We start from the raw sequence: 15,261 nt of genomic DNA on the forward strand, positions 1-15,261 counted from the left end.
ATACAACGAATACTTTGAACATGGTCACAAGAGTGGCAAAACCAGAACAGACTATTGGTATTATGTAAGGCATTTGGCGGCCTATATAGTAGGGGAAAAGGAGAGAAAAGATTTCACACGTGAAGGAAGGAACTTTGCAGTACTACACAGTGAAAAATATATTTCAGCCCTGGCAAGCAGGAGCAGTCACAAAGTTTTCAGAAGGACAGAACAGATACTCCTCAAATATTTTCTGAGGATCCTCATGTTCTGACTATCTTTGACTATTTTCTAAGTCTATAAAGATGCTATTTTTGCTGGTGGAGGGAGGAGAGGAGAGGAGAGGAGAGGAGAGGAGAGGAGAGGAGAGGAGAGGAGAGGAGAGGAGAGGAGAGGAGAGGAGAGGGATCTCAGGGTAGGAAATAGGCTACTTGATCTAAGCTAGCGTCAAACGAACGGATTCACCATCCTCATTAGAAAAGCAGCTTCTTTCAGTGAAATAGACTTTGTTAGTTTATTTTGCCTTTTGAAAGCAAACAATTGGGAGCGCTGTCATTTACAGGCGTAGCCTTGTGATACTCGGTGCTTCTCTTACAACTTCAGCTTCGTGAAGCGTTCGAATGTTTGATGATCTGCCGTTTTGAAAGATGTCAGGAAAAGGGGACAAAGAACGAGCGAAGCAAACGACAACGCCGCGAGCCACGGCTGCTGCGGCTGCCCGGCCCGCCGCGGAGCAGTGAGCGGGGCCGCCCCGGGGCGGTGCTGTGCGGAACGGGGCGGTGCGGAACGGGGCGGTGCTCGCTGCCGCCGCCTACAAAGCGCGGCGCGGCTCCGAGCCCCCAGCCTTTGCGCTTCCGGCAGAGCCGCGTCGAGCCCCCCGGGCCGGCGCTGGGCTTCTCCGCGCCGCAGGGTCCCGCCGGCGGCGGCGCATAAGGCTAGCGCTTTCCGACTTCAGCTACAGTGCTAGCTAAGTCGGGGAAGGCAACACGGAGAGAAGCCGCGCGTCCCCCCTTTTTTCCTCCCGGCGTCGCGCACCGGCGGAGCGGGCCGGCATGGCGCGGGAAGCCGGGCCGGCGGGCGAGCAGCGGCGCTGCGGTCAGTGCGCGGCGGCGGCCCCGCTCGGCTGCCGGGCGCGGAGGGGCTGAGGGCGGGCGAGGAGCCGCGGCGGGTCCCGAGCGGCGAGGGCGGGGAGCCGCTGCCGGCCGGCCTCAGCCTCTGTCTCTTTCTCGTTTAGGAGCCTTGGTTGGCTATTTCACGTCTGCCAAATTTCTGCTTTACCTTGGACATGCGCTGTCCACTTGGGTAAGTGGGACGCCGGCCTGCCGGAGGTGGGGTGCTGCTGATCCGGCTCTGACTTACCTGCGCGTTTTCGGCACTTAGCGAGAAAGGGTCGCGGAACAGCGCTACGCCTCCGAGACAGAGGATTTGCTACTGCACTTTGTCGTCGAAAGCTTTTGTAGTCCTTATAAGATACGCAGCTGTATGCTCAGCTTCTAGTAGCGCGGAAGAGCAGTACTCGCAGTTTTATGAGGGCCCGATGCGGTATCTGCAGAGTTCTTCTTTCTTTTATGCTTTAAATAACTGCAGAACCAGCCAGGTTCCTTGTGGTGTAAGTTCAGAGTCTGAGGCATGAGGTATGGTCCAGTGTTGGATGCGAATGGCAGCCCACTGTGCTTGGACTCAGAGGGCTCCTACTGCCTGCACCTATTGATAGGAAACACTTTGTTTAAGTAGCAAACCTGTGGAGTGCCAGTTTGCTCTGTCAAAACACTCACCTGCTGAAATGCTTTCTTTGTGTACTGCAGCAGCTTACTGTGCCAGTTCTTACTAACTTGAGGTTACAGTTCAATAATCTTAAACTACAAATAAAAAATAGAGAATCTGATTCTATATAATAAAATCAAGAATCCACATAACCTTGTAGTATAATCCTAAGTCTGCTTCACTTGGATTGATTCAAGCAGTGGGCGATTTCCCCTATCATTTCCTGCTCTCTTTCTAGCCCTGGCTAAGGGCTGGATGGTGATGTGCTCTCTGCTGCATAGCTGTACTACTGTGTGCCCCGTTGGTAGCACCATGCTTGCACTAGCTCGACGGATCAACTTCTGTTAATGGGAGGATTTTTCTGCTTGGAGCAGAATTGGATGCTTTTTAAAATAAGGACAGTATCTTAGCAATTATTAATGCTATTGAAGAAGCAATGTGACGGTGTTTGATTGGTTTGCTCTTCTGTAGAGTCCAGGGCTGTTATCTGCATCAGCTTGTTGGTAATACCAGCAAGTTGCTTAGCTGGAAGTGCTGGAAGCCTGCTTGAGCTGGGCAGTGAGGCTACTCCCAGTGTGCAGGAGATGTGACAGAGGGGAGCTGGGAAGCAGTGGTATGTGTCCTGACAGATATGGGCAGCAGGGTGGCTGTTCAGCTGGTTAGCAGTGTTAGCAGTATACTCCTTATTCCTGTGTATTTTCCTTTGTGCTGAAAACCTTTACTTAAACACCACAACCACAAAAAAAAAAAAAAAGAGAGAGAGAGAGACCCTGCCTAAACAACAAAAACATGGCTTGTTTTGGCAGCACTGTTGCAGGACTGCACCTTCTGTATCTTCTAAACTTTAGTGTAATAGTATTAACAGGTAGAGCAAGTAAGCACCTTTCTCTTCAGAACTTAAACTACTGTGTATCTTTGTTCTAAACTATGTCCCCAAGTGGAAATGTTGTTTTGCTGTGATTGAGAGAGCTTATTTGGTTTCCTTGTTAATAAGCCATTCCCAAATACAGAGAAGCTGTAAATGATTAAATGTCACCTCTTCAAATTTGAGCAAACCATTGCATATCTTTTTGGCTCTTGTAAGTAAAACGTTTGAATGTGTGCTTGGCTTTGCTGAACTGGTGTCTGAGACCTCCAGACCTCCTACTGCTGCCTTTAGGTACTTAACTCATTCCTGTCTGTTGCTCAGGACTAAAGGAGCAGAATCAAACTGTCTCTGCTGGGTGATGCTGGGCCTCACGCTTGTCAAGAGTTTTGTGGTGACTCCTGAGCACAGTCCATGGCTCTGCTGGCCTCAGGAGCCTTGTCAGCAGGCAGCCGCCTGCTGCTGCTTGTCTTCAGGTCTGGGAGTGTTACAGACATTCCATCTGGCTGGATAACAGAATTCTAACAACAGAAGAGCAAGACATGTCTTTGAGAGGCTGGTGAAGCTGAACAGCCGTAGTTATATTAGAGTTGAAATATTCACATTATGGGAAGTAGGATTTATTTAAGGTTTTAATAGTTTCTGAAGGCAGTTCTTACTGTTGAAAATAAGTTTTACCTTGAAATTGCATCCCAGCTTAAAATCTCTGTAACTTGCTAATACTATTCTTCTGCAATGCTGACTTATCTTACTTGCTCTTTAAGCCTTTTAGTTCCTGAAGAAAACTTGTGTTCCCAAGTAGGGATAGTAGGGATATCAGAAGTTTGCACTGTGGCTGGCCTGGCCACATTGGTCTGGGTAAGTGTTGGTTAGGGATGAAGAGAGTTCATAGACTGTAAATGAGTTGTGGTGCAGAACCATGATGTCACTGGGATCGGGGCAATCTTCCTACGAATACAGCATGAAATTGGGTTTCTCCTTCTGAGAGCAATGGCCGTGCTGCTACCTTTCATGCGCTTCAGTGCTTGTTAAGTTACTTTCTCTTCAAAATTCATCAACAGGAACATCTCTGAGTAAAGAAAAAACAGCAACTTCTATTATGAAATTTGAATGTAAACGTGTTATTTTGACTCTTTCTTCCAGCTTAAGGAAGAGGTAATCATGCTAATCAAAACTGCGTGAAATTTGGTTCTCGTGTAATTGGGGTACAGTTCTTTTTCTGCCTATGGCTAAAGAAATGTGTTTACACAGTTTGAAGGAACCTGTTTCAGATCACTTCGTTAACATTACAAGCCAAAGTATTTGCATGTCTCTGTGCTACACTGAAGACTTTAATCAAACTATCTGCAATTATTTTGACCCTTCAAATAGCATATATCTTATATCTCTTTATTGCTGCATTACTTGATAGTTAGATGTGTCAGACTTCTGCTTTGTAGGCAGTTTTCTATTGCATCTTCTTCGCCAACCCTTTAGAATAACCTTTTAGCTTTTTAGTCTGGAAACAGGAGGCTCAGGGGAGACTTTATTGCCATCTGCAGCAACCTGGAAGGAAGTTGTGGTGAGGTGGGGGTTGGCCTCTGCTCCCAGGTAGCAGCGATAAGACGGCAGGGAATAGTCTCAGGTTGTGCAAGGGAGGTTTGGGTTGGGTTTTAGGAAAAGCTGCTTCTTTAAAAGAGAGGTCAGGCACTGGAATAGGCTGTCTGGGGAGGTAATGGAGTCACCGTCTCTGCAGGTGTTTAAGAAACATTTAGATGTTATACAAATGGACGTGGTTTGGTGGGGAAATATTGGTGGTGGGTGGACAATTGGACTCGATGATCTTAGAGGTCTTTTCTGACCTAAATGATTCTATGACACTACTCGAGGTTCTTACACATTTATATTATTTGCTATTTTGCATAGCATTGCTTCTTTTAGATAAGCAAAAGTACTGCAGTAGGCCAAACAAGCTCTGGTATTTGAGTTCTTAGTAATACGGCAGTGTTGGCCATGGCTGAAAAAACTGAAGTTAACTTTTAGGGATGTTGAGGTCAACACTGAACCCTTAATTTGTGACCTGCTTTGACTTGACTTGCTGTTGTTGTTTAAAAAAGCATTGAATGAGTATTATCAAGTATTACCTTGTGTTGATAACCATTGAAACTGTTGGTGATGTGAGCTCTGCTGGAGGCTTTGTGCAAGTTTTGTGTCTAGTTAGGTGTGGCTGGTCGCAGACATAGTTCTGTATTATCAAGAATTCCAAATATACAGAAATTTTTATATTTGAGCTTGTGCTGCATTTGATTAGGACAGATGATCTTACTGATGCTGGGATAAAATCGATGGTAACAGGATGCATTTATCAAAAAAGCCCCTCCATGTGTGAGTAAGGTACCTGATACTTTTTGTACAGATGTTTTTCAGGGCATTAATAAAATATTCAACTAGTGTGCTTGACAAGTACGAATATTAATGCTGTGTGTGTACTTTCTGTTGCTCTTAAAGGGAGATCGTATGTGGCATTTTGCTGTGTCTGTGTTCCTGGTTGAACTGTATGGAAACAGCTTGCTCCTGACTGCAGTCTATGGACTGGTTGTGGCGGGATCAGTTCTTCTCCTGGGAGCCATTATTGGAGACTGGGTGGACAAGAACTCGAGGCTCAAAGGTTAGATGTCCAAAGAAGGCTATTGACTTAAGGACAGGCTCAATTAGTGTCAAAAGGCAAAGCTGTTAGAGTTAACTTCTGAAATTAAGCATGAGAACTGGGCTTGCTCAGCTTATTGGGGATAGTGATTGAGAGTGGTAATAATCATAAAAAGTTTCAGAGACAGGAGGTGGGTGGTTTTGATTGTGGTATTTGCTATTTAGGGAAGTTTGTACAGTATGTACAGTTACAGAAATATAAGGGATAGAAGCCATGGGTTAAAGTAAACACTACAGCTTTACAGTCTAGTGCTAGCATGGCATGTGTTATGTGCCTTCTATCTAGATAAAAACATCTTCCACTTAATGCAAATGCACTGTGTTTTCACTTAGGTGTAAGTATGTTTTTCAACTAGACTAGAGTGTAATGGCAAGTTCTTCATACGTGCTGGCACTTGCCAAGGGTTTACACGATAGAATCACTTCCATGCTACGCTGAAGGTAAACTATAGAAGCTTAAGTTAAGCCTTTTATCCCCTTAAAATAGTGTCAGCACCTAAATAGTTGTTTCTTGCTTTGTTTTCTTTTTGGCTGGGAAGGCTTAATTGGATACTGCTTTAGCTGTGAAGTTGCATCAGGCATAAGCTGATTTTCTAAGACAATTGAAAATTCGAAATCAAGAATGTAGTACATTTGTATCTCATATTTGAGTGAGCAGAATAGGAAGCTAGAAATGCCTAAAGAATCTTTAAATGTTTCTTAGAAGTTCTCTAAGTTTAATTTTTATGTTAATGATTGTTATTCTCTGTTTTGATTTAAAACAGTGGCCCAGACATCCTTGGTTGTTCAGAATGCATCTGTCATCCTGTGTGGTATTATCCTGATGATTATCTTCTTATTTAAGACACAGCTTCTGACCTTATACCATGGATGGCTTCTTGTGAGTGCTCAAATTTGTTAATAAGGAAATAATGTATGAAGAACTTTATTGGAGTATGGGAAGACTGACTTTTTATTTTTCTGCTCTGTCTGTTTTGTTCCTTCGAGCTGTAAGTGACAAGTAAAATTTGCAGCTAGTTAAGGAAACAAATGACTGTTTTCTTTTAGAACTATAATGCAGGCTTGATCATGTCTGAAGCCTAACAGTAGAACAGTAAGAGTGGAATATGTGATTCAAATGTAAAAGCCTTTTCTGGTTTGACAAGCTAGGAGTGAAGATCCCTTTATCACTTTTCTCACCTTCTGACTTTTCCCCCCGTTTCTCTAGACGATGTGCTATATCCTGGTTATCACGATAGCAAATATTGCTAATTTGGCCAGCACTGCCACAGCGATCACAATTCAGAGGGACTGGATTGTTGTGGTTGCAGGGGAAGACAGAAGCAAACTGGCAGGTGAAATGCATTGCCTTTCTAATACTTTAAATTGTCTTACTTTCCAAGATTGACTTCAGACTAGAATTTTATGGAGGATAGAGCATCTTTGAGTTCCGGTTACTATGAGAAAACAGCAAGTAAAAAAAGGGCAGCCTTTATTTCACCCCCTGCTCTGAACTATTTTTACAGAGAGCAGAAGTTGCTGTTGTGATTACAACAGTTAGGAAGCCCTCAACTTCTTTTGTCCTTGTTTTAGTCCAACTGCAGCTTTGTCAGAGGAAATCTTTCTTGTTGTTGACTAAATAAACATGCACCGCACTCTTAAGTCAAATATCCAGTGTTTAATAGGAAAGCTATTTAACTTTCAGAACTGAAAGCCAAGTGTTGCAATACTTTATTTTTAGGTCCCTGGAATAAACTGTGTTGTGTAACTGGGCTCCTTACATAGGGATCAAAGAGAGAGATATAGGAATGAAGTCCAGAACAGTCAAATACACGGATCAGGAAGCTGCAGATAAGAGTTACTGTGCATACAGCTCCATCTGAAAACTCATGTTTCTCCAGCACTCAGTGTTGAACACCCTAAGAAAACTTCTTCAGTTGTATCTGAATACTCAGTATTCCTTTGGTATCTGATACTGGGAGTCTGGACTTCATCTTTTTTTGGCATTGTAAATATTTTTCCTTTTTTTCCCCCTTTCTTGCACAGTAGTATGGCAGTATTAGGGGAGCAAAAGAGTTCCTCTGCAAATTCTGCTGCAGTTTGACGTTCATTACGCTGTGCTGCTGCTCTGATAAATAACATAAGCCTTTTGTGGTGAACTTGGGTGTGCTCTGAATTTTTCCAATTCAGAGGCAAAAGCCTTCCCAGAGAGAGGAACTGATACTGAAGTGCCAGCGAGGCATAGAGCAGCTTGACCTGCTAAGGCATTTATAGCTCCTTGAGGTAACAAGGGAACTGAAAGTTCCAAGTCTGAGATGCTTCTGGAGCTTGGACGCCTCTAAGCTTGGCAACATTTCAGCTTCTGGATTTTAATTTTGTCGCAAGCTGCCTAAATTCCTCATAAAGAATAAATCTCTGTTATATCTCTAAGGAAGGAATTTTACCTTACCAAAGCATCCAGGAGAGATCAGCCCTTAGGTGCATGAAGTGTATACTTTGAAATGAAAGGGAGACAGGTTCTCCACTGAAGTCTTATATTGATCTTGCAGTGCCTTCCTAGCTCATGCATTTTGCAGAGCAGCAGTACTGTTAACCTCCTGTATGCGTGTGAATCACAAACAGAAAAATCTGATCTGTCCTTAGGAGCTTCGAAGTTCCATTGGTTCTCATTAACCTTTCTTCCTGTGTTAATTCTTATTCAGCAAATGACGTCTCCAAACCCTCTATGCCTGCACATGAGATAAGGTACAGGCCACGCCTGCAGAGAACTGCTGCATAGGAGGCACTCCTGCCTCTCTGTTACTTCGTAGCTTCAGTTTCATGACCACTACGTTCTGTACTGAAAATTCAGGCAGGATGTTACTGGAAATTCTCTTGCAACTCAATTTAAAAAACAATATAAGAAAGCAAAAACTAAGCTAAGCACCTTGGTTCACCAAATGTGTTTAAAAGCAAGTTTCTCTCAGGCTGGATAGGGTTGTTTTATCTCGAATCATAAGGGATCTTCAAATTACATTTAATTGAAATAAATAAGTGCCAGTGTTGACTTTGCTGAAGGTGTTGTTGTTCACCTCTGCACTGTTAGGTTTCCTCAAACAACAGTCCTAGTTAAAAAATTCAGTAAAAGAGGCAAGCATTAATTGCCCCTTGGCTGCCCCTTCTGCTTCTTCCTCATTATTTTTTTCATTCACCCAGGTTACTTTGTAGCTCTCCTGAGTTTGGAAGTACTAACTTTATCCAAATGAAAGAAAGCTTTGTTATTGGAGCTTTTGAAGTCAAATAGTTTGCAAGACTCTAACTTGTTCATCTTACTTAAATATCAGTGAAATTGTTAGTATTGAATGGACTTTGAATTGAATCTTGAATAACCTAACGGTTTATTTGAATGACAAGGAACAATTCTTGACAGATTTAGTAAAGCAGCTTTGTATTGTTAATTTCATCTTCCCTTCATAACTTTATTTTCATAATAGGACTCTAAAATCAGTTTATGTACTTCTAAGCAGCCCAAAGCCCCAGTGTGCAAGAAAGCATAGAGCCTTAGCAGCTCTTAAGGGCAGAGCAGTGGCACCATTCACTGGAAGTCTGAAGCAACTTAGAGGGTGTGATGGCTGAAGCTGATGTGTGGGCAAATATCTCATCCTTCCCAGCCAAATGTAAGATGTATTCATGCTAAGAACACACTACTTGTTTTGATCACAGACATCCAAATGTGGAACAGAAGGCAGGGAGGACTTTGCTCAGTAAGTTCTTAATAAGTGTACAGCTGCCATCTAGCAATGTAACTCGATAAGAAAATTGAAAGCCATTTCAAAGGTCTGCTGCTATCATGTTGGGTGCTGCAGTCACCAGTTATTGGAAATAAATGGAGGGAGACTGTAGTTTCTCAAATTATTTTTTCAGGGATGAATTCTACAGAGTGTGGTTTCTGGAGATGCGTATATTGTGTTTGCATGTTATAGAGACTCAGGATTTCATAGTGTCGCTTGAATGTAAGGCTAGCTGGAGGTCTTGTGAAATGCTCATTTAGCTGCAAGAAAATGCTTCCGCTCTAAACCCAGAATCCTGAACGTGGACTTGGGCAAAACTGAAAGCAGAGAGGTCTGGCTCAGGAACACCTCGATTGGTCTCAGTGTTAATTCAGATGCTGGAACACTTGAAAGGAGTCTCTAGCAAATTTCTATTCTCACTGAAATCACTTGAAACCAAGTCAAGGCTTTTTAGCTGGATGTATGTATATGTGTAATTCTTAAATATGTCAGTGAATATTTTGTGATAAATGTTCAGCAACTCATACAATCGTTCTGACAGATATGAATGCCACAATACGAAGAATTGATCAGCTGACCAATATCTTGGCCCCGATGGCAGTTGGTCAGATAATGACATTTGGCTCCCCAATGATTGGCTGTGGATTCATTTCTGGCTGGAACCTGATGTCGATGTGCGTGGAATACCTGCTGCTATGGAAAGTTTATCAGAAAACTCCCACTCTGGCTCTCAAGTGTTCAAAAGTTGAAGAATCAGAACTGAAACAACTGAATGTAAAGAAAGGTATCGAAAGTACAAGTGTAACTGTTCAAATCCACACTCTCTCGCTATGCCATTCAGTGCTATGCTACCTTAACGTGATATTCACTGATGTTTAAGTATTTCCTACTTTATCTGGTTAGTGCATTTAAGTTTACAAAACTGTATTAAAATACCATCTAATGCTAGCTGAAATGTATGAAGTGAATCCATTCCTTACGGAAACAGCATTCAGTAGCAAGTTTGTTAGTTGAAGCATTCTTCAATGTGCTTCGTTCTTAGCAGTGTTGCACTGTAGAAGCAGAAATGTAAACTGATGAATAAACTTGGCTTCATCATATTATATGGGTCAGGTTTAAGACCCGTATCTAATAGGGGAATACTGATTACCAAATCTAACTGATGCACCTCTGAAACGGTGAACTTACTGCAAACACTTGTCTTGCAGTTCATGCTCTGCAGTTTTGGGCAGGAATGTATCTAACGGTTCCATTTCTGTTTGCAGAGAATGACATGAAACCTGCTGAAGGAGTGCAGTTAATTGCTGAGAAAGATGTAACTGGCTTTGAGCCCCAACAGGAAAAGGAAGTCAGCTGTGCTGCCCGAATTGCTGAACCTTTCATCACATTTCGTGATGGATGGGTTGCATACTACAACCAGCCTGTGTTTCTTGCGGGCATGGGTCTTGCATTTCTGTATATGACTGTTCTGGGCTTTGATTGCATTACTACAGGCTATGCATACACTCAGGGTTTGAGTGGTTCTGTGCTAAGCCTCCTGATGGGTGCCTCAGCAATCACTGGAATCATGGGAACAGTGGCTTTCACCTGGCTTCGTCGCAAATGTGGCCTGATCCGTACAGGCCTTATTTCTGGAATTGCCCAGTTTTCCTGTCTGGTTTTATGTGTCGTCTCTGTATTCATGCCTGGAAGTCCCCTGGATTTGACTGTTTCCCCATTTGCTGACATCAGTGCCAGGCTGTTTGAAAGTGAGCCGTTACCTACTATTGCATCTCCAGGAGGTGAGCCTGAAGTGGCTTCTGCAACTGGAATGCCCAGCTTGTTAAACGGGTCTACTACTCCTGCTAACACTGACCCAGAGATGAGTCCTGAGCCCGTGCCTTTAATCTCTGTTAGTCTCCTATTTGCAGGAGTCATTGCTGCTAGAGTTGGTGAGTATTATGTCGCTGTTGACATCTGACATACTGAATGCTTTTAATTTGGAACCTACAAAAACTGTCAACAGAATGCAAGTCTGAGTTTAGAACTGTAGGCTACAGTGGAAGTTCTGCATTACAAATCTAAGACAAATTCATTATGTTTAACTATCTTCTGTTAGCGTTGCTGGTGCAGAGGTTGTAGGTCTACCTTCTTGTGTATCATTCTGCTCTGATGTGAAGAAATGTCACACTTGGAGGTGACTTTTTATTTTTGAAAACTCACCTCCTAAAAGATCTTCTTTTCTTCCCAATCAATTGAAATTATTTGTTGATAGGAAATGGATCCAAACATCTGTGCAACCAATACCTTCAATTTTCACAGTTTACCAAATTAGTCCACTGAATAAATGGTCTAATCTTTAAACTTTGGCCAACAAAAGAGTTCAGAAGAGGAAGCTCTGATTTGAATGATAGCTTTTTTAAAAAAATAACATAACTTTTATTTTTTTAAATTGAATTAATTGACAGGTAATCTAGTATTAGTATTGTAGAACCCTGTACGAATTTCTGTGGCTTTTGGTTAGTTTTGCAGGAGGAAAATACTTGAGTCACGTGTAGGAATTGTTTTGCAAGGTAAACTTCCTGTAAAATAGCTATTACTGCTGAGCACAGCGTTGTTGATAGATGTGATGAAGCAAGATGTGACAGGAAGGTTGATGTGTCGAGCTGTTAGTGCTAGTTCAGGAGGCGTTACTGAAGGAAAATAAATGGCTCATAGCCGTGCCGGTGTGAAATCCATTCTACTCCAAAGGGAGGTTAGTTTGACCTGACTTGTGTATTTTTAGCAGTAGTGATTGTTTCTAAGCATGAATTAGGTTGTATCATTAATGAAAGCTTACCTTGAGAAGCTCTGTTAGATGGATAACTGTGTTTTTCTTCCATAGGCCTTTGGTCCTTTGATTTGACTGTCACACAGTTGCTCCAAGAAAATGTGGCAGAATCTGAAAGAGGCATTATAAACGGTGTCCAAAACTCCATGAATTATCTTCTTGATCTGCTGCACTTCATCATGGTCATCTTGGCCCCCAATCCAGAAGCTTTTGGTTTATTGGTGCTTATTTCTGTGTCTTTTGTTGCGATGGGCCACATAATGTACTTCAGATTTGCTCAGAAAAGCTTGGGAAAACAACTTCTTGCTTGTTGCACTCCTGATCCCGAAGCAGTTTCTGATAGTTCACTGCCTGGTAATACCTCTACTGTCTGAAAGGATCCACTTCTCATACTAACTTCCCACATTAGTATCATGGTTAAGCACACATTGCCTTTTCTGACCGTGCCTAAGGTGTTTCTGTAGAGTTGAATGCGTAACTTAAACATGCAAGGAAACCTTCCCAAGAGAACTCGTTGTTCTAAAAGGAGCCTATGCAAGTGTCTTCATTTTTGGCCAGGGAAAACTCCATTGCATCTTGACGTCTGGTGTTTCAAAGGAAAGCTGGATGTCATAGGCACTATTTGATTGTGAGATAACACTGAGTCTGTTCTTCTGCCCTGCCCCTCGTGATACCAATTAGCAGTTAAACATAGGTACTTTTCCATGAATTCCACGCTCATTGAGCAAAAAAGACTTTTTAGTTGCTTTCCTTAGAAAACCTTGATGTGCCATGTCTGTTTTCTGTTCTTCCCCTTTCCGTTAGCATCTCCTGTTCCATATATTGCCCCTCTGCCTTCTCAAAAGGCTTAAAATGTCCTTGGTTTCCTGAACGGATCCATTTGTTCTGATGCTTTCCCAGAAGAGATGTCTAGTAATGTATTTCTTGTGGCTTAACTCTACAGAAACACCTGTGTAGGTTTGGTTTTTGTTTTTTTTTGCATGTTTCCTCAAAGTTAGAGTAACTATAGGTACAAGATATTGTATTACAGTGTTGCACTTCATAAAGTAGAACATAACCTCATTTTAGCAGAAGCTACTAATATACTGTAACATTATAAAGCATGGCTTTTTTTTTTTTTTTTGCCTTCTAGTTGCGGATGACAGATCTGCTCAGGTTTGATGTAGCAGAGAGTACTAAGGTCAGGAGTACTGGTACAGAAAAGCTGAAGTCTGGGCTAATTTGGCCTTCGCCTCAGAGTACAAGCAGCTTTAGTTTATTTCAAAAGCTATTGTATTCAGAAACCCTATTCAAGTGTTAGGTATTGGAAAATAATGTGTATTCCAGGCAGAAGAGATGGATTGCTTGCATTTATCTGTTTTACATTTATGTGGGCTTTGACTTGTTTTGAACAAACTGGTGAGATGTTGGATTGTGTGGCCCTCTAAAGCAGCATAAGAGAAACAGAGAATGATTCATCCCTCTGATTTAGAAGTTCTGGTGTTAGTTGACCCTACGTGTGTACTTACACAGTGCTTTTAGAGTCACTAGCCAGTTGTGCACTTTTGTGAAAACAATTCTAAGCACTTTTTCAGTACAGTTGAACCTTCTAGTGTTCTGAGTTTTCCTATGGTAGGACAGTATGACTCTAAATGTAAATCTTTGGGAAATGTTCCTTTGCCAAGTTACAAGAAATATGCAAAACCACGAAGGGTATTTTTCACGTGTTGCTGACGCGTCTTCTAGGTGGCATCACTTTTAAGGTTTTTATTTTAGGTACCGTCCTTAACACAGTCACCTGTGTTGCCAAACCTCAACCCTGGGATGTAAGACTGCAAACTCCGTTACCGTTCAAGGCGTTACGTCGGGCTGTATCTGGGCCATCTCAAAACTTGTAACAATTGCCTAAATGGAATGTGAAAGAACCTCCAGTGGCTTTTGTCTCACGGTGTTCTGCAAGGGGAATGAAAATGAATGAATGGGAATCCAATATAAAACCCACTTGTAGCGCTCGGAGTTCTAGAACTGTAAAGTAGTGAATTTTCTCTTCTAATGGACCAAAACCAATCATTACTGATATGTCACTGAAATGTTCTCAGGGATATTTTCACTAGTTTATAATTGTTTATATTTTGACCAAGCTTTTGGATTTTCTTCTAATGTAATAAAGGTAAAATGTGTAAATTAGAAGAGCTTTAAAATTTGTGACTCAATCCTGTATGTAAATTCTTGAGGTAAAAGGGAACTTTGCTGTCAGCAGAGCTTGAGTCAGGAGTAAAATAAAACAAGCTTATCTAGATTTATAGAATACAGATGCCCAAAGAATTAACTTTACAGTGTGTGGTAGAAGAGTAGGGTTGAACCAGTAAGGAATTTCCTAGTAGAAAATGTCTGATTTTCCAAATTTGTTGTCCTGTTTATATAATACAAATTTGGATCAATTTTTTATATTGCTTGAAGTAAACAAAGGTAGCCTGGGTGTCTCTGTACTGTACTTGGAGGAAAATGTAAATGCCAGCATATGTATGGACTAGCTGTCCTGCAGGGAAACAAAGGTAGAAATGCTGTTTCTCGGGGGCTGCCCCCCAGGAGTACACAGGGAAATTGACCTGGGGGCTTCTTACCTCTTGTCTAAGTGGTGTTTTCGTTGTTAAGATCACTGTGGCCTTATTTCGGTAGAACAGTGGTTTGCTTCACAAGTAGTCCCACCAGGTATTGTCGCCTGGATCTCAAACCAAAGAAGTAGTATTGGGAGGGGGCTGGTCCTTCATATTTTGTATACATACTGTTCCTAGGATTTGTATGTGCAGGTATATGGCTGGAAGGCAAGACAATCTTAAAAGACCGAATAGAAATATGGATGCTAGGTTTTGTGAGGAGTAATGAGGTCCAAATTGGAAATGTAGTATGCTTTGGACCGAATCGGGAATGAGATGTTGAAGAAACGAATGCTGCTTGGGCACAACAATCTGTATGTCTTAAAAATGTACACAGACACCTGTACTGATTAGTGCTTTGAAGCAATGTGGAGCCTGAAGTCTTACTTAGCAAGACTTTCATTAAGTAAGCATTTTTGGCCTTGTATTTATTTATTTTTTTAAAATTTGTCCAATTTGGATGAAAACTGCCCTTAAAATGTACACACTAAAAATCAATATTTCCAAAATAGCCTATTTTGTTATACAACCTTATGCTGGACATAGTATTGATTTATGTATTAATCTTGTTAAAGCTAATGAATAAATTTGCATTAAAGAATATTTGTCCTGTATGATTCAGTTTGTGTTCATCTCCGTGTGCTACATCTATTGCTCTTCCTGTAGATGAAGGTTTTCCATAGGGATGGGATGGAAACACCAACAAATAGCACTGAGGAGTAAGGAAACAGAAAGTTTTGCTTTTAATCTTGGAAAAATATTTCAGCTGAGTAT

General features: G+C 41.8%; 1 protein-coding gene across 1 annotated transcript; it reads left to right on the plus strand.

The window, feature by feature from the left end:
* The first annotated feature begins 811 nt into the window (after positions 1–811).
* SLC40A1 (solute carrier family 40 member 1) lies at positions 812–15,090 on the plus strand. Its single transcript, XM_048952818.1, has 8 exons — positions 812–1,074; positions 1,214–1,281; positions 5,096–5,255; positions 6,058–6,173; positions 6,501–6,627; positions 9,584–9,826; positions 10,308–10,973; positions 11,906–15,090. Exons 1-8 carry the CDS (start codon positions 1,032–1,034, stop codon positions 12,223–12,225), a joined length of 1,743 nt encoding a protein of 580 aa, XP_048808775.1. The 5' UTR covers positions 812–1,031; the 3' UTR covers positions 12,226–15,090.
* The last annotated feature ends 171 nt before the right edge of the window (positions 15,091–15,261 follow it).

This window comes from Lagopus muta, chromosome 8, assembly GCF_023343835.1.
Source record: "Lagopus muta isolate bLagMut1 chromosome 8, bLagMut1 primary, whole genome shotgun sequence".
Lineage (NCBI taxonomy): Eukaryota > Metazoa > Chordata > Aves > Galliformes > Phasianidae > Lagopus > Lagopus muta.